General features: G+C 35.6%; 1 protein-coding gene across 3 annotated transcripts in view; it reads left to right on the top strand.

Annotated features, from left to right (window-relative positions):
• Window positions 1-16,279, top strand: part of GHR (growth hormone receptor) — a 261,672-nt gene extending 245,393 nt beyond the window's left edge. For all 3 annotated transcript variants that reach the window (XM_079145073.1, XM_079145074.1, XM_079145072.1), the window contains 5 exons: window positions 1,336-1,514; window positions 6,459-6,624; window positions 8,711-8,801; window positions 13,048-13,117; window positions 13,285-16,279. In XM_079145073.1, coding sequence (XP_079001199.1) covers window positions 1,336-1,514; window positions 6,459-6,624; window positions 8,711-8,801; window positions 13,048-13,117; window positions 13,285-14,253 — 1,475 coding nt within the window. In that variant the 3' untranslated portion in view covers window positions 14,254-16,279. The remainder of the gene's footprint in view (window positions 1-1,335; window positions 1,515-6,458; window positions 6,625-8,710; window positions 8,802-13,047; window positions 13,118-13,284) is intronic.
• Window positions 16,280-18,912: the final 2,633 nt, after the last annotated feature.

Here is an 18,912-nt window from a genome sequence, read left to right as displayed (position 1 = left end):
ACCCTGTCCTATATCCTCTATTTAAAGTAGAAATGGAAATTTTTAAGATGCAACATGAGTAAAAAGTTTTAGAAAATATTCACCAAAAACATTTTTATATGTTGTTCACTGAAAGGATGAAGCTTTGATTATAGGGATTCGTCAATTCCCAACCAATCTGGAAGAGTAAAGCCATTCTGTGGGCATATGTAGTTTGAAAATCCTCAAATTTAATTTCCAAAACAGTCATGTGTATCTGAGTACTGTTAAAAAATAGGGATGGTCTTCCTCTATTAAAAAAAAAAAAACAAGTGCCATCTGCTCCACCATGGCCAACAAGATGTTCTTATATTGTAAGTTCTGTTTCCACTCTTAGTCAGGACAAGAACTTCCCATTTGGGGCTCCAGACTTGGTGGCCCATAAGAGCCTCTCACAATATAAATCTGTAGGTGACCATTTCATTTCTACATATGTTAGAAAAGAAAGTAAATTTATATATCTGCAAGGAATTTTCAAACGCCTCAGTAATCCTAGCAATGATCTACCTGGGATTATTTACAATATAAACTTAGATATAGTTCCTAGCATTGGAATCCATCATTTTCTTCACTAACCTTTGGGAAACCATGGTGTTTGTGCTCCTAACAGTAAGAATGCAACAGATTTTATCTAAGAATGTAGAGCTGATCCTTAGAAAGGGAGCAAAACAATATTTCAGATTGTTCACATGTCAGTTAAGCAAAAGGCAGAAAACTCTGGATCACCACCAGTCCAAGAGAGCATTATAATGCCTTCCTTTTGTTTGAAGAAAGTTCATGGCTGGGAAGACAGCAGAACTCAGGAGAGTCTCCAGAATGTTCCAAAAGATTGCCCTGGTAGCAACCAAGAAATGAGTAAGACAAAGTCTTTACCCTCTGGTCATTCACAGTTTAGAAGAAAAAAAGGTTCCTCTCCCCCTAGTACCAAAACAGTCCATGTTTAAATACTGAGGTCTTTCTAATTCTCTGTTCCTTCAGATTTGAATTAAAATAAATTCCCTTGCCAAAATCCCAAAGTATTCATGTTGTCAGAGCTAAAAGATATATAAAATGTGACAGATCTTCAATAAATTGTTATAGATCATATTTTAGACTTAAAATAGAGGGGTTTTTTAAAAAAATAAATAATAAAAATTTTTTAAAAATCAAATCATCTTATGAATGATACTCTGTTATAAGGTGAAAGTTATAATAATAAGAATATTGAAAGAATTAAAAGAATAAAATACATAAAGTAATTTGGTCTTTTCAAAGGAAAGCCCCAAATTAACATCAAATTGTGTCTCCTGAATACTAATTCTCTGTTGAATTGTACAGTGCAACCTGATCCACCCATTGGCCTCAACTGGACTTTACTGAACATCAGTTTAACCGGGATACATGCAGATATCCAAGTAAGATGGGAACCACCACCCAATGCAGATGTTCAGAAGGGATGGATAGTTCTAGAATATGAACTTCAATACAAAGAAGTAAATGAAACTCAATGGAAGATGGTAAGATGTCACTACTTCTTACACTTTCACTTTTCTTCAAGCTGTTACAACAATCCATCTCTCATTTAAAATTAGACTTCCTTTTGACCTAATACCATATACCCATAGTATATGCCTCATAATACCTTATTGGAGAAAACTGATCTAATCTGTAAAATATCATCATGGAATTCCATCATAGATACTTATATATACATAGAACACTATGGGAAGAAAAGAAAGTTGTTTCCCTAGTTGCCTTGGTATTCAGCTTAATAGTAGAACAAAATAGTAAACTTTAACCATTCAGCTGTCTTTGGAGATGTGAATAATCACGAGAAAGATTATGATCAAGGTCAACAGTGGCCTGTAGCCAAATACTTTCCCATTATCCTAATTGCTGCTACACACAAGACCCCCATTAAAATCAGTTCTTAAGTGTCTCGAGGAAAGAAGCAGAGGAAGGGATTTGTTCCTTAGAGATTTCAGAAAGATGTTTTGTTCCATACCTCGAAGAAGAATCAAGCTAAGAGGTTCTTACATGGGCCAGTGGAGAGCAGATTGGCCTCTGAGCCCTCACTTCCCAGCCAAGTCTATGGGAACACAGCACTTAGATAAATTCTACATGGCTCACAACAAGAAGAAAAACAAGATTACCATGCTGCTCCCAATGTAACTAATTCTAAATCAGACTAACCGCAGGTTCGGCCAAGTCGAGCAGTTTCTGGCCAGACTTCAGGTTATACCCAGCAGACTGGCAGAGCTCATTTCCAGAATTTTGAGACACCAGGCCCTGTGCATTCAGTGAACCACTGAAAAAGAAGCCAATTTCATCACTAAAGGAAAGTTAGGTTTGAGCAGCTTACAAAGTTTAAACCATGACAAAGCTGGACTTTGAGGTTCTGCTTTCTGAATCATTTTAATTTGAATATCTGGTCTACAACTTGGTGCAAAAAAAAAAAAAACTGATTGGATGCTACATCAAGTCAGACTTTCCAAATTCAAGTTATAATCATTTATTGAGCACTGAGGTCTAAAAATAACAGTTTTGCAACAGCACTGTGCTAGGTGCCTGGAGCAGCAGTTCTCAAAATGTGAACTATGAACCTCTAAGGGATCCCAAGATGCTTTGGGGGAATCCACAGGTATTCTATTTTCACAATATACTAAAATATTCTCTACTTTTTTCATTATGTTGACATTTAACTCATGGTACAGAAACAATGGTGGGAAAACTACTGGCACCTAAGCAGGAGTCAAGGCAGCAATACCAAATTTTACCAACAGTTGCTCTATTCCTCTCCACCATGAGCTCACAGGAAAGCAGAGGAAAAATAGTTTAACATAAGATTGTGCTTGAAATCCCACTATTTGAGTACACAGCTTTTTAACATTCTGTGTGGCACACAAAGTACTTATGACACCCTTCTGCTGCATTCCAATGCACTAGTGGAGCAAAAGTATTCTAGTAACTTGAGTTGTCAGCTGAAACAGCTACTTGTTTGCATGGAACACCAGTTTTACTTGAAGAACTACTAATTAACTAGTAGATGGTACCTCATATCTGTGTTGTCAGACATTTCTCAAAATCAAGAGAAATAAAAAAAAGAAGGAAGGAAAAAAGCTTGAAAAAACAATTGACAGTACTGGTACCAATGACAAAATCTTAACTTTCATGAGAAAATTAAAATTTTGGAAAACTTCTATCTGCAGCCATGAGCTTGGTAACTTTCCAGTATATGAAGACTTTCCCAACAATATCCATGGTGATATTACCAAAAGTGATATCTTCATATTATATAATAGAATGTGTGAAATTTTTAAAAATCTGCACAACTCAGTGCACCAATATTTTCCAAATGATTAATGCTAAATAGAATGGTAGTTTTTAATTGTTCAATGAAACTTGTATAGATTATCATGTACATGATATTGTGAAATTTATATACATGGTGGAATGACTCAATTATGCTAATTAACATATGTATTAGCTCACATATCATTTTTTGAACTGAAGACACTTAAATTCCTCTCTCAGTAACTTTCAAAATGTAACACATAGTTTTTAAATATAACCTCTATGTTATACAATAGATCTCTTAAGCACATTCCTCCTAACTGAAATTTTATATCCTTTCACCAATATAACCCCAAGTCTCCAAACTCCAGTTCTGTAGACTCTGGTAACTGCCATTCTATTCTCTACTTCTGAGTTCACCTTTCTTGATTTCATGTATAAGTGAGATCATGTGACATTTGTCCTTCCCCGGCTGGCTTATTTCACTGAATGTCTTCATGTTGTAACAAATGATAGAATTCCTTCTTTTTAAGGATGATGGAATTCCATTCTGCATATACCTCATTCCCTTTGCACATTCATCCATCAGTGGACTCTTTGGTTGATCTATATCTTGACCATTGTGATATGCTGCAGTTAACATGAAAGTGAAAACATACATTGACATACTGATTTCATTTTCTTTGGATGTAAACCCACAAAGGGAATTGCTAAATCATATGGTAATCTTATTTTTAACTTTTTGAGGAAATGCCATACATTTTTTAAATACTTTTTCTACATCTCTTGAAATGATCACATATGACTTTTATTCTGTTAATGTGGCATATTGTACATATAGATTTTTGTAGATCAAAGCATTCTTGCTGGGATAAATCCTTTAATCACAGAGAATTATCCTTTTAATGTACTGTTGAATTGTGTTTGATAGTATTTTGTTTGCGGGGTAGTGCATCTATGTTCATCAGGGACACTGTCCAATAATTTTCTCTTTTTTTTGGTGTCCTTGTCCAGCTTGGTATGAGGGTAATCCTGATCTAATAAAATGGGTTTGAAAGTATAAACATACGCATCTTCAGTTTTTTGAAAGAGTTTGAAAAGCGTTGGTATTGACTCTACTGTAGCATTTAGTCATAAAGCCTCAAGATTCTAACTTTTGATGGGAGATGTATTACTGATTCAATCTCCTCACATATTCTTCAGTTCAGATTTTCTATTTCTTCATAATTCAGTCTTAGTAAGTGGCATGTATCCAGAAATTTATCCTTTTCTTCTAGGTTATCCAATTTGTGCAATATGATTTCATAGCAGTCTCTTCAGATCTTTGAATTTCTTTGGTTTCAGTTATAATGTCCCTTCTCTTACTTCTGATTTTATTTATCTAAATCTTGTCTTTTTTCTTAGTCTAGCTAAAGGTTTGTAGAATTTATTTGCCTTTTCAAAAATACCATTCTTGTTTTGTTGATGTTTTCCATTATTTTATAATGGTAGCTATTTTATTTATTTCTGTTCCAATGTTTATCATTGTCTTCCTTCTGCTAACTTTGGGATTAGTTTGTTCTTTTTCTATTTCTTAAGGGTATAATATTAGGTGTTTGTTTGAGATATTTGAAAGATAATGAATTTCCTCAGGAAGTTGCAGTGTAATGTAGAAAGATATGTGTTACTGAATTTAAGCAGTGAAATATAATAGGTAAGTAACAGAAGAAGTGTATTATCTATCAGATTAGAGTGGGGGAAAGTGCCAAAAAGGCTTAGAACATCAGCAATCCACAATTCTCTCACAGAGGATTAGGTGATGATTGGGTGCCCCCACACAAGCCAGTGGCAGGTACCGTAGGATCCAAATAAGAAAGTTTGTTGGTATTGGTGTGGAATGCTAGAAAAGGGGTCACAAGTCAAATCACTGAGGGCTCCTTTTGAGTTCTGTTGTTAGAAAAATTTATAAATAGTTTCGGTACTAATACCAAAGAAATTAGGGCTCTAAGAATGAAAATATAAACTTTTAAAAATATTTTAAGAAAAGAATTAAGTAAGTTTAATATTCAGAATCCTGCTTCAAAGAATATATTTAGGCAGGTAAATATTACATATATTCAGAGGCTCCTGTAAAAGACACAAACAAACCATGTCATGGGAAAGAAGAAGTGCTTTGTGAGTAGAAACCAACTTGGGTGAAAGAAAAAATTTGTCTAAGATGCTGAAGGCCCAGTTTCTGACTTAATGAAACAAATCATGAGGATTTTGTTTATGTAAAAATCCATGCTGTTGAAAAAGTGAGTGTTCCAAGTTTTCTATAAACAGGAACAAGGTGTTCTACCCGAAAATACATGAAAAACACATTGAGTACTTTCTCTGAGTATTTGACTTGGAGGAAAATGTCATTGCTATTCGGTTTACCTCTTTGATAGCAGTATGTCTTAAGAGTCTAGCAATCTCTCTGTACCCTTCTCTGGGGAGGTGAAGGGATATTATGCTCATTGCTAAAGAACTCCCAAGACGGTTTTTTTGCAGATTTTGAATAGCAAACTCTTTTAAGAAAAGTTTTTAAGCCTGTGGAACAAGTAGATTAAGTGGATAGTAGCTTCTAGTACAATTATTTGAAAGCTAAACAAAGACTACTATGGTATTTCCAGGACCCTTGCCAATTCTATGATTATGAATAAATTACAACCCGGAATTTCCAAGGAACACAGATAACTTGTTATGGCTATCATTTGTTTTGGTGTGGAAACATGTTTGTTTTTTTCTGTTCTAATGTCTTCCTCCATTCAAAACTGAAATGTTCCAGATAAGTAGACAGTATTTCTGTAATCTTGTAATCTTTATAGTTTCACCATACCTCACAAGAATTATATTTGCTTTAATCTTAGCAGAACATCTGACGGCCTAATGTATCAACATAATTGCATTTCTTTAAGCAAATCTATCACATCTTTGGGTTTAAACCAAAATAAATTTAAGGACTATTATCCATTAAATAAGAATGATTCTTTACCTAATTTGTCTCAATCTTCTTTTAAATAGCAAACTCCCCCTGGACACTTTAAAATATTACTTACTTTATATAAATCCATTTTTAATACAAATGGGAGAATACCCAAAAAGTTTACTACATTGAGTTGTTGACTCTTGAGCCAATAAGATTTTATGTTTTGTCTTGAAAGATGGACCCGGTGTTGTCAACATCAGTTCCAGTGTACTCGTTGAGACTGGATAAAGAATATGAAGTGCGTGTGAGATCCAGACAACGAAACTCTGAGAAATATGGCGAGTTCAGTGAGGTGCTCTTTGTAACACTTCCTCAAATGAGCCCATTTGCATGTGAAGAAGGTAAAAGAAAAAATTAAAATGGCAGCTAAAATGACTTTTAGCAATAATAGCAGTTGATATGTACCTACACTGTCAGCACGTTGTGTGTGTCAATATGTATTAACATTAAATTTTAGGGTGAAAGGCCTTGAGCTCCCTACCTAAGATAGGTATCATGTGTTACAAAAGCAAAAGGATTCAGTTTCCAAATTATTTCACTCAGGAAAGTTCCAGGGGTAAGTGCAAATTTAGATAGGAGATTACAGTGGTTTTCTTTAGATAGTGAAATTTCAGGCACTTTTTTCCTTTATATTGTTTCTGTATTTCTTTTTTTGTTTTCTTGGGGGAAGTATCAGGGATTGAATCAGGGCACTCAACCACTGAGCCACATCCCAGCCTTATTCTGTATTTTATTTAGAGACGGGGTCTCACTGAGTTGCTTAGTGCCTCAATTTTGCTGAGGTTGTCTTTGAACTGGCGATCCTCCTGCCTCAGCCTCCAAGCTGCTGGGATTTACAGGCATGCATCACCATGCTCTGCACGTTTCTGAATTTCTAAAATTTTCTACAATGAGTTTGTTTTGAATACATACACAGATAAAAATCTTTTACTAATGCCTGGGAGGGGGCCCCAATCTCTATATCTGAATGAATTTGTGGCATCTGAGAGAAAGCCTCCTACTGAGTCAGCCATGGGTAGTAAACGGCAGGTGGTCACTGGCTTTGAAAAGTACAGGTGCAGCCTTTATCTAGAGGAAAGCTAAGAAGTGGTGTGTCAGTCATGCTCAGAGGAGACATGACATATTTGAAGATCTTGTATAGTAGAACTATAGAGATGGTTAAAGTTGCCTTTAGACAAAGAAATAAAGAAGGCTGATGCATAATGAGCAGTAAGTGTGTGGTGTTATCACTCTCAAATGGAATTTAGCTGTTCTCCACTGAAAACAAGATTTATAGGGACTTGGGAGGAGTTGAAGTTTGTTAATAATCATAAACTATAGAGAAATTCAATTTATTTTTTGCATCAACTGAATAGGTATGATCTCACTAAATAGGATTAAATGAAAACAGTGCAACAATGCAACTGTGATTTAAAATGTACAATCACCACACACTTTTTAAGCTTAATATGGTAGCATTTAATTCACTTAGCATAGGTTTTTTTTTTTCAAAAACTGGGCTTTTCCTTCCATATAAATAAATGAATCTCTAGTTTCTTATGTTTCTAAATATGTCTTTGATAAAAATTACAGATACTACAATTTCCAAAATGGTATTCTCTTCCCTACTAATTCTTAAAAAATATTTACAATACCTCTCTCAGAGATTTTCATAACTTATTAAATAAGAAAAGCATATTAAAGTATAAAGGCATACATTTAGAAAAAGAACATTAAGGTAAACGCCACTCTATTTTTCATTAGTGTTTAGCCTCTGTCACTGTGATGAGAATACTGGGAACCAGCTTCAAGGTTAGTGAGAGAGGCACTTAGTCTTCAGGAATGAAACAGAAGTTCTACAAACAGATGCCCCCAAGTCTCATACAAAGTATACTAATAGGAACCTCAGTGGGACACACACACACACACACACACACACACACACACACACACACATACTTTTTTAAGCTGTAAAACATACCTTTCACATGTCTAAGGAAATCTTCCCTGATATTTTTGATAGATCCTCAATCTGGAAGCTAAAAAGTATCATCACAATTATTTAAAAAAAAAAAAAAAAGAATGAAGTGGATGTTATTTACTTAGGCTTAAAAAAATTTTTTTTTTCCTAGCACCAAAGCCTTTATTGACACTCTTTGGACACATAAGATGCTTAAAGGAGCTTGTTTTTCTCTTTTAAATCTGCATTGTGTTTGAACTGTATGCTTTTTATTTTGAAGATCTTTTTTTTTTAAGTGAAAGGATTTGAATAGTGGACAGAGGTGTTCACAGGACAGAAAAAACTCCTAAGTCATTCCATGCTGCTTCTGTAGTTGTTAAGTAAGATAACTGACTTTACTAGAAAAATTCAAGTTAGCAAATATTTTTATATGGGAAAATGAAATGTAAACTTTGCTTCAACTATTCATAAATTCTCATATGTTTCAGATTTCCGGTTTCCATGGTTCTTAATTATTATCTTTGGAATATCTGGGCTAACGGTGATGCTATTTGTAGTCATATTTTCTAAACAGCAAAGGTAGGTGTGATGTAGTATTCTTTGGTGTGTTTTAGCAAGTTTTTTTAGATTTCCATGTGTTTCTCTGTGTTATTTGATATTTTCTCTTGTGTATTATAAGTAGAAATTTTAATTAACATAGTAAACCTTTATCTTCAGTTATGTATTTATATTTACCATTTCTAAAAACTCAATTTGTCGGGTTCATCATGCAGGTTTGATTCTGTCTGAGGAAGTTGTGTAGGGACACTGGAGCTTAGCTGGTGACACTGCACACCTGTAACAGGCACCTCTTCCCCTCAGTGCTTAACAGGTTGGCCCATTCACTCCAGGACATCAGAGCATCACCGAGCCTTTAACCGGGTCTGATGGGGTCCATCAGTTAAGCAAACTGAAGTGACAAACTAAAGCCACCTAGACAATGTAATCTAATAAAAACATCCTTAAGACTTTATATGATGGTAATTTCAAGTAAATTTGGGTCTCATTTAAATGATTTTGGATAGTTATGACTTTGTATTTCACCTGTGTTTGCAAATAAAACTGAAATGTTAAGTCTGAAGCAATTCTATTTTGTATTCTCTTGGATCCAAAAGATTGAGTTCCAGTTACTCGTTGACTGCTGTTTGACCTTGTTTGAATCTCTTAACTTCTCTGGGCTTCTACACGGTCATATATGATTTTTAAATTTGCCATGAGCCCTGAGATGCTATCATTCTGTTTTTCTTCCTTAAAAATAAATAAATAAATAAGTAAACAAATAAATAAATAAGAATAGAAATTCAGTCCACACTAAAGGAAATTATTTTGTACAAAATGTAGGAAAAACAATGATTATCGATTGCTAGTTTCTTATATTTAGGAAATTTTAAAAGTCTCGGGTTAATATGGGGAAAATAAATATGTTTTTAGAATTTTAAGTAATTTGTACATTTAAGTAATGCTAAAAACAAGAGAATCAAATTATTCTGTTGATTAATTTAAGTTTCTTGGTCTCTATAATTGGTGGGTTAATTTATATGTGACCATAGCAAATTATATGTATGCAAAGTCATTTGTCCTTAACACTGGCAGTCAATTGCAAAACATTGTGGAGGCCAAGATTTATTATATTGTTTTGTTATGTTAGCTACAATATTTGGAACAATAAAATCATCCTCTCAACAAATACAATTTCAAAGAAATTATATTAACCTATGACTAAAAAAGCATGTTCTGTACATAATGAAGAATTAATCTGTAACACTCTGTCAAAAGCACCAAATTATAAAATAGGCTTGAAGACTTTATTGTACTCCCAATTTCCTGTGCTAAATTGAATTCTTTATAGAAAAGAATCACTTTTTTCCTTTCCCCATGAATACTTATCATTGTTTAAATTTGCATGTTCCAATGCAAGTAGGAAATTGGTACAAAATAATTGTCAGCAGGTGTGGAAATAACATGTATTCCCAACAGTTAATATGATGCTCCACAGAATGAGGTGGTGAAGTCACTCTTTCCCAGAACTCCAGGTTGTCACAGGTTTCAGGTCCCACATGTCTAAAGAATTCTGCATCCTGATTCATTCAAGCTACTTTAATCCGGAAAATTGTCAATTCTAGAAAAATTTATAATGCTATTCATATTTGAATAAAATGATAGCACCTTCACAAACATAGTTAAAGCCAGATTATCTTTACTCCACACCAGCTTCCACCATATGACCCACCCACCCTTGCAGATATTATTAATTTAGGGAAGAAAAAATTAAATCAGCATAAAACAGAAGTGAGAACGTGAAAGCCAAGTTCAGGCTGCAAGTTCAGTGTGTTATTCGTTATATTTTTTTTATTTTGGAGTAAGGGTTTTGCTACAAAGCAGATACAACATAGATAATTTTCACACCAAAAAAGAAACAGATTTCTGAATTATCTTTTAAACGTGAGCAATGTAATGAAACCAGGTTGATCTTTCTTCATGGCACATGGTGGAGGTAGAGATCCAGCCGTCCCCTTTGGGAAGAGCATACACACTCCAGTTTGCCACAAGCATCTTTCCTTCTCACGACATGGCAACTAATATACTTCATTTATTGACATGACCAACTTAGGCCCTCAAGGTTTCAGGGTCAGCCACTGTGACAGAAAGTGGCCACAACTATAGAATACCACTAACATGCGTAGAAATGCATCTATTTAGTGGTACATTGCATTTTTCATGTTCGTTAAAAATTGAAAAATGCATTTAGAGGTGCCAAATTTAACAATGCAGCAACATGACAGAAGGCAAAAGAAGCCTTGATTTGCAATCAGGTAACTCAGGCTTTGAACTCCAGTCGTGCCAGGTACTAATGTATGATTCGAGACTGTTCCTTAATTTTCCAAATCTTTACACAGATAATATCACGGGCCTCCCTGATAATTGTAAGGGTTAAATAAAATGTTCAGTTCAGGGTCAAACATTGGTTTCATAGAGAGTTAGTAAAATTTTAGGATTCGGGTGCCATAAGACTGTCACAACTATTCATTTCCTGCAGCCAGAGACAATATATAAATGAACCAACATGGTTGTGTTCCCATAAATTGTATCTACAGAATCAAGTGGCCGTTCAAAGTTGGCACACAGTCTATAATTTGCACTAAAGTCTAGTGCAAAATATATTTCACAGTGTCTAGTTTATTATCAGAAAAACTCAAAATGAGAGAAATTTATAATTTATATTATTCATTTCTATATTTGTTATTCATCAGTAGAAATTTCATACTTGCCCCACTGAATAAGCATAGTGGAGGAGTCACAAAGCAACTTACACAATAGAATTGGGTTTATTCCTTAGATTAGATAAAATGGCAGGTGGAAATATTGAAAGGAAGCGTTCCTTATTCAATAGACTGCATGGTCCATTCACACTCAGGACACCAGCAACTGATATCCAAAATCCAGGTTACTGTCTCTGCCTAACAGTGGCATTTCTCAATACATGAGAGGTTTTTTTTTTTTTTAAACCATAAAACAAGTTGATTGAAATGAATGATCCTTGAGCTTCTTTCTAGAGCTACAATGTTGGTTTTAAGACTTAAACTCCAGTTACACTGTCAACAAAACAGATGGTTTGTTCAAATTTATTTGACAAATGCTTATCGAGCATTTCCATACACCAGAGGTTGTACTAAGTGCTAGGGACTCTGCAAGGCACGAGACAGGCATAACAGACATGGAAATGAATCAGAGTCAAAAATGATTGGACTGTTTGGAACAGAAGATGTAAGTGCAATCATAGAATTGTGTATGTAAGTTCATCAAAATAGAAGAAAGCACAGGAGGTTAGACAAAGGGGATTGAAGGGGAGGAAGAAGGGAAGAGGATAAGGGAAGAGCAGTGGGATAAAGCTGACTGAGCTTTTGTATGTACATATGTCAATATACCACAGTGAAGCTCAACATCAAGTATTTCCACAAGACACTTATTTAGAGAAAAAAACTATAAGTAAATTTCAGACTATCAGTAGAGGGAGGGGAACAGAGGGAAGGAGGAGAAGAGGAGGGGATAAGTGCTGGGGACTGAATTAGAGCAAATTATATTCCATGCTTTGTGATTATGCCAAAGTGAATCCTGATGTCATATATAACTAAAAAGAATCAATTTTTAAAAAGCAGGAAAGAAAAAAAAAAAAAAACCAAAGTAGAAACTTAAAAAACAAAATCCATCCTTGTTAGATGGAGCTAGTTCACACTTAACCTGCTCTATCTGAAATACCCTTGCCATAACACTCTGCTTAAAAATCACCTTCTATGATTTTATAATTAATGTGAATTGTGTGATGTTAACTTGTCTCAGTCCACCATTTTTCAAGGGCGCAAATAACGTTGTCTCTACGTAGATTGGCTCTTTTAACTTTACTCATTTTTTTCCTGCCAATTACTGAGGACATGTACAATGAAATTGTTTTCCTTGTAAGTGACATAGAAATTGGCTTCAGGTAGAATTAAATTTCTTCTTTCTCCCAAATACTAAAGTTGGATGTCAATAAAAAGCATTAAGAAGAAAGTGAGATTATAGAAAAACCACATTTTATTTGAATAGACAATATGTTATTGTTTTTCTTTCTTACACAGTTTTTCTTTATCACTTACTGCTTTATATTTTCCTTTCCTTTGTCAGCTTCCACTTTTATAGATTACCAAAATACTTAGAATAAATAATAGTTTTGCCAATATTTTGTTTTTGAAATAAGAGAAACGTAACTTTTACGATCTGTCAAACCAAAATTCTATTTGTTTTCAAGGATTAAGATGCTGATTTTGCCCCCAGTACCAGTTCCAAAGATTAAAGGAATTGATCCAGATCTCCTCAAGGTAATTAATAAATCTGTCTAAAGTATAGATTGTGATTGCGCTACCTGATACCTGAAGAATATTGCCACATGTTGAGAGCTTTTTGCAAGCTATGTGTATTGGATTTAAAATTATTTAGTCATTATGAGTTTTTTTTCATACATCTTCATTTTATTTCTGCTTCCTAGGAAGGAAAATTAGAGGAGGTGAACACAATCTTAGCCATTCATGATAACTATAAACCTGAATTCTACAATGACGACTCTTGGGTTGAATTTATTGAGCTAGATATTGATGATCCTGATGAAAAGACCGAAGGATCAGACACAGACAGACTTCTAAGCAACAACCCTCAGAAGTCACTTAACATCCTTGGGGCCAAGGATGATGACTCTGGACGAACCAGCTGTTATGAACCGGACATTCTGGAGACTGATTTCAATGCCAGTGACATATGTGATGGTACCTCAGAGGTGGCTCAGCCACAAAGGTTAAAAGGGGAAGCCGATCTCTTGTGCCTTGACCATAAGAATCAAAATCACTCACCTTATCAGGATGCTTCCCCGGCCACTCAGCAGCCCAGCATCATCCTGGCAAAGGAAGACAAACCACAACCACTTCTCACTGGTGAAGCTGAGTCAACTCACCAAGTTGCCCCTACTCAGATTAGCAATCCAAATTCACTGGCAAACATTGACTTTTATGCCCAGGTGAGCGACATTACACCCGCAGGAAGTGTGGTCCTTTCGCCGGGCCAGAAAAATAAGGCTGGGATGGCCCAGTGTGACACGCATCCAGAAATGGCCTCACTCTGCCAAGCGAACTTCATCATGGACAACGCCTACTTCTGCGAGGCAGATGCCAAAAAGTGCATCGCTATGGCCCCTCACGTGGAGGTTGCGTCACATGCAGAGCCAAGCTTTAACCAGGAGGATATTTACATCACCACAGAAAGCCTTACCACTACTGCTGGGAGGTCTGGGACAGAACACGCCCCAGGTCCTGAGTTGCCCGTCCCAGACTATACCTCCATTCATATAGTACAGTCTCCACAGGGCCTTGTCCTCAATGCAACTGCCTTGCCTTTGCGGGACAAAGAGTTTCTCTCATCGTGTGGCTACGTGAGCACCGACCACCTGAACAAAATCATGCCGTAGCCTTACTTTTATTTCCCAAGCATAACATACTGAATCGCCAAGAACTGGCTGGGGCATGAATGCTTAAACCAAAACAATCTTTAAACATCTGAGGGGAGAGTGTGAGGGTGGGTGTGGATTCAAATGCCTTTTCCTGAAATGTTGAACCGTTATTAAAAGGAAAAAATAAGAACACTTAATCAGATAGATATTCCCATTGTGAATTGTAAATATTTTAAAGAATTGTCTCAAAAGACTGTTCAGTAGCAGTGATTGTCTTATTATCGTGGGTGTTAATTTTGTGATATTAAGCATTGAATGGCTCTGTTTTTAAGGTATAGTAAATCATGCTTTTTGAAAAAGCAAAAAAATCAGGTGGCTTTTGCAGTTCAGGAAATCGAATGCAAATCACAGCACAGGCTAATTTTTTTCTTTTTTTTAATAATTGGAAACTAAAATTCTAGGTAAGAAAGCAAAAATAGTTTGGATATGTAAAACATTTATTTTGACATAAAGTTGATAAAGATATTTTTAATAATTTAGACTTCAAGCATGGCTATTTTATAATACACTACACACTGTGTACTGTAGTTTGTGATGACCCTGTCAAAGGAATGTAGTAACTACAGTCTAAAGCTGGTTTAATGCTTCAGTCAATGCACCTGAAGAAAAACAGACAAGCTAGTTTTTTACAAGGCCCTTTTTTATACCTCCTGAAAATTCTTAAATAACTCTAAGGTCTCTAGTAACCCGCATTATTGGAACATACTCATTGTATCTGAATTTTTAAACAAATGTTTTTAAGTTAGAAAACTTTAAAAATGTTTACAAGGATCAATGCACCAGAAACCAAAAAACAAGAAGGAGGAAAGCAAAAAACAAAAAAAAATCCTTCTTCGACAAATTTCAGTGCAAGCCAGAGAGCTAATGCAAAGACAAGTAGAAGTTATAGCTGGTTCCCCTGGGCCAGGATGCTGATGTGCTATAGTGTACGTGGTGTGAGTTTTTTAGCACACAGATCATGAAAAAGAAGCTCTAAAACCTGCAGTGGTATCTTTTCAAACACAGCTTGGTTTTATTTCATAGTTACCAAAAACAGGAATAAGGTATAAGCAGCATTTTGTAAGTAGAAGCAGAGTGAATGAAGTTAACTGAATAATGGAGCAGAAAGTTTGAGAAATAGGTCGTTGTTTCACAGCCTATAGCTGGGTACATGTTCATTATTCATGGTAACAAGGGACAGAAGAAATGAGATTTCCCATCCCCAAAAAGAACTCAAAATTAATTAAACCAATAGCAAAGGCTTTCTCACCAAGCCTTATGGGATTTATTTAAAATTGTAAAATCAGCGTTATCATTTTTTAATTCCCCTTTGAGAGGATTGGCCTCAAACCAAGTAGAAGAAAAAGAAGGGGCATAAGTATTTTATCAATTATTTTCCAACTCCTTAAGAACCTAAACATCATCCTTTGGAATAGCTCCCTAAATATTTATGAAAGAGAAGACTCTCATCTCACTGAAGACTGCTTCTCACTTTAAGTATTTTTTTAAAAACTTTAAACTTTAAAATTAGTTCTGTTTGCCATTTAGCTCAGGTCTTTTAAGGAAGCAAGCTTAACGACTGGTAATTTTAAATTCCCTCTTTCTTGTGGGAAAGACCGTGAAAATCTAGAATTGGGTGTTTAAAGTTCAACATGTTACTTCGTGATAGATGTTTAATAGATTTTTCTGCTACCTTGCTGCTATGGTTTTCTCTAAGAGCTACATAATTTAGTTTCATATAAAATATCATCAATGTAGAACCTAATTCAACTTAAAGCTGTGTGTTTGGAAGAACTATCTTACTATTTCACAATAGGCTGACCACATTTCTATAGCCAAAAATAGCTAAATACCTCAATCAGTCTCAGAATGTCATTTTGGTACTTTGCTGGCCACACAAGCCATTATTCACTAGTATGACTAGTTGTGTCCTGCGGTCTATATTTAACTTTCTTTATGTCTGTGGATTTTTTCCTTCAAAGTTTAATAAATTTATTTTCTTGGATTCCTGAATGTGTGCTTCTATTGTCCAACCTCAACATGACAGCATCTTAGACTGTAATCTGTGAGTCCTTTTCATTGTAAGGAAAGCTCAGCACAATCAGTTCAAATATCAGCAATGGAGTGCAGTTTTATGTTATGTGCTAAGACTATATAGAAGCAGAGGAGTCAGCTCTATACCTCTATTTTTGAGAATACAGGCGTTCCACTTAAGTTACAGAAATCTCCAACTGGTTATTGCTTTAGCAAACCGAATGCAAACTGTCACAACTTTTCATAATATTTTAGGGTTAAATTCACCACAGAAAATAATTTCTCCACCTACTGCCTTCTGCCCTTTGAGAGGCTGTTACTTCAGAGAATTGTAGAGTAAAACCTCTGGGTTTTTAAATTTGAAAATATGTTTCAGAAATTGGTAACCCTTATTTCACTAGAATATTGGAAACTACACTGCAACATTTACAGAACAAAACAAATAAAAGGTCATCATTATAAGCACCAGATATTTATTTCTTACATATGCTATACAAGACTCAGTCTTCTTTGAATTGAAAGAGCACAATCCTTCCTGTTTCAGAAAATTAATGGCATGTTGAAGATGGCTACACATGTGTTTATGTATTTAAACTTCTCAAATGTTCTACTAAGGTACTACAACAGCAAAATCTATGCAAGTGTTATAAGATTTACATATTTATACACCCCCAAAAAAGTCTTTTCATGTGCTTTTTAAAGGAAAGAAATAGCAGAAAAACTGGAACTTTCTGGAATCCAAATTCTTTAGAGCCCACCTAGTGTGTCTGTCTCCATTGCTAGTTGAATATTTAAGAACTGAATGTAAAGGGCACAGCTTCTGAATAAGAATTTGACCTTTGACTAACATTTGAGCTCTGTTCCTTGAAAATCTAATAAGTGTATTATTACAACTCTGTTACACAAGCAATATTGACCATGGTTAAGATGATCTCTGACTGGTAAATAATATCTGGATGGATAGAAAACATAAATATATGGGATAAACCATACTTCAAACTTGGGCATGGTGGCTCTTAGAACTGGACATGTGCCCTTCAGGAACGCTGGGAGCTATGCCTATGGACTTGTAACAAAAGCTACTGGTGCCACTGAGGCATAGAGCTTCTAAGCCTAGGAGACTCCTTTACCTGCCCAATGTGGTCTCCTTCCCTAGAACCTGAGCTGCCACTTGGTGAAGGAGGGGAAAGAATATGACTGCTAGATAGCTATGTAACAGCTTGTGGGCTGCCACATGGACAGTGGCCACAACTATGTTCTAAAGCAGAAAGCCCATGGTTACCTGCCCCACATCCTTCCTGTCCTACGTCCTTCTGAGTAGATTGGGAGCAGGAGTGATCTGTGGTCATCTGATGGATATTGGGTTGAGCCTAAGAGGATCCCCTTACAGATTAGTAAGAGAAAGTTGCCATTCCTTGAGCAAAGTTTGTGCTTTCCCATCTCCATGTTCTTGCTCAGGGCTCTCCTCCACCTGAAAAGCTCCCACTTACCAGTCCTGCCTCTCAGTTCTCCTCATGCTTTGTAACCTGCTCAAATGTCCTCTTCACAAAGTGCCTTCTGATTCTTTCAGCGATCATTTCTTCTTCAAAATTACTTTTAATGGCATTTATCTCACACTGCTTGTTATTCACCTAACAATCACATAGGATAGGGTTTCCCAATATGTATTCTTGGGAATACCTGATCTCTAAAGTGCTCTTAAGTGGATGATTCTGAGGTCAAATAAGTTTAGGGAAAACCTCAAATTACACTGCCCTCTAGAAGAGTGAGAGTGCATTTTGATATTTTAACACTTCCAAAGTTTAAAACATAAATTTAACTCACTTTTCTGAATTCTTTTCAGCAATGAAAAATATACAGGCATAATTTGAAGATACCATGGGTTTGGTTCCAGACCACTGTAATAAACAGAATCACAATCATTTTTTGGTCTCTTGGTACATAATAACATTATTTACACTGTACTGTGTCCTATTAAGTGTGCAATATCTTTACATCTGAAAACAATCTGCATACCTAAATACTAACAGTTACCTGAGCCTTCAGAGGCTCACAGTCTTTGTGCTGGTGGAGGGTGTTGCCTTGATGTTGATGGCTGCTAACTTACCAGAGTGGTATATCTGCAGGTTGGGATGATTGACAATTTCTTTAAATAAGACAACAGTGAAGTTCATCACAATGATGCACGCTTTCCTTCACAAAACATTACTCTGTAAAACTCAATCAATGCTGTTTGATAGCATTTTACCCAAGCATAACTTCTTTCAAAATTAGAGTCAATTTAGACTCTTAGACCCTGCATTGCTTTTTTTTTTTTTTTTTTTTTTTTGGAGTGGGGAAGGTACCAAGGATTTAACTCAGGGGCACTTGACCACTGAGTCACATCCCAGCCCTATTTTGTATTTTTATTTACAGACAGGATTTCACTGAGTTGCTCAGAACCTGGCTTTTGCTGAGGTTGGCTTTGAACTCACGATCCTCCTGCCTCAGCCTCCCGAGAAGATTACAGGCCTGCACCACTGTGCCTGGCCCCTGTATTGTTTTATCAACTGAGTTCATGTAATATTCTAACTCCTTTGTTGTCATTTAAACAATATTCACAGA

This window comes from Sciurus vulgaris (genome assembly GCF_902686455.1).
Source record: "Sciurus vulgaris genome assembly, chromosome: 6".
NCBI classification, from domain to species: Eukaryota; Metazoa; Chordata; class Mammalia; order Rodentia; family Sciuridae; genus Sciurus; species Sciurus vulgaris.
This window is presented reverse-complemented; position numbering and strand designations above follow the sequence as displayed.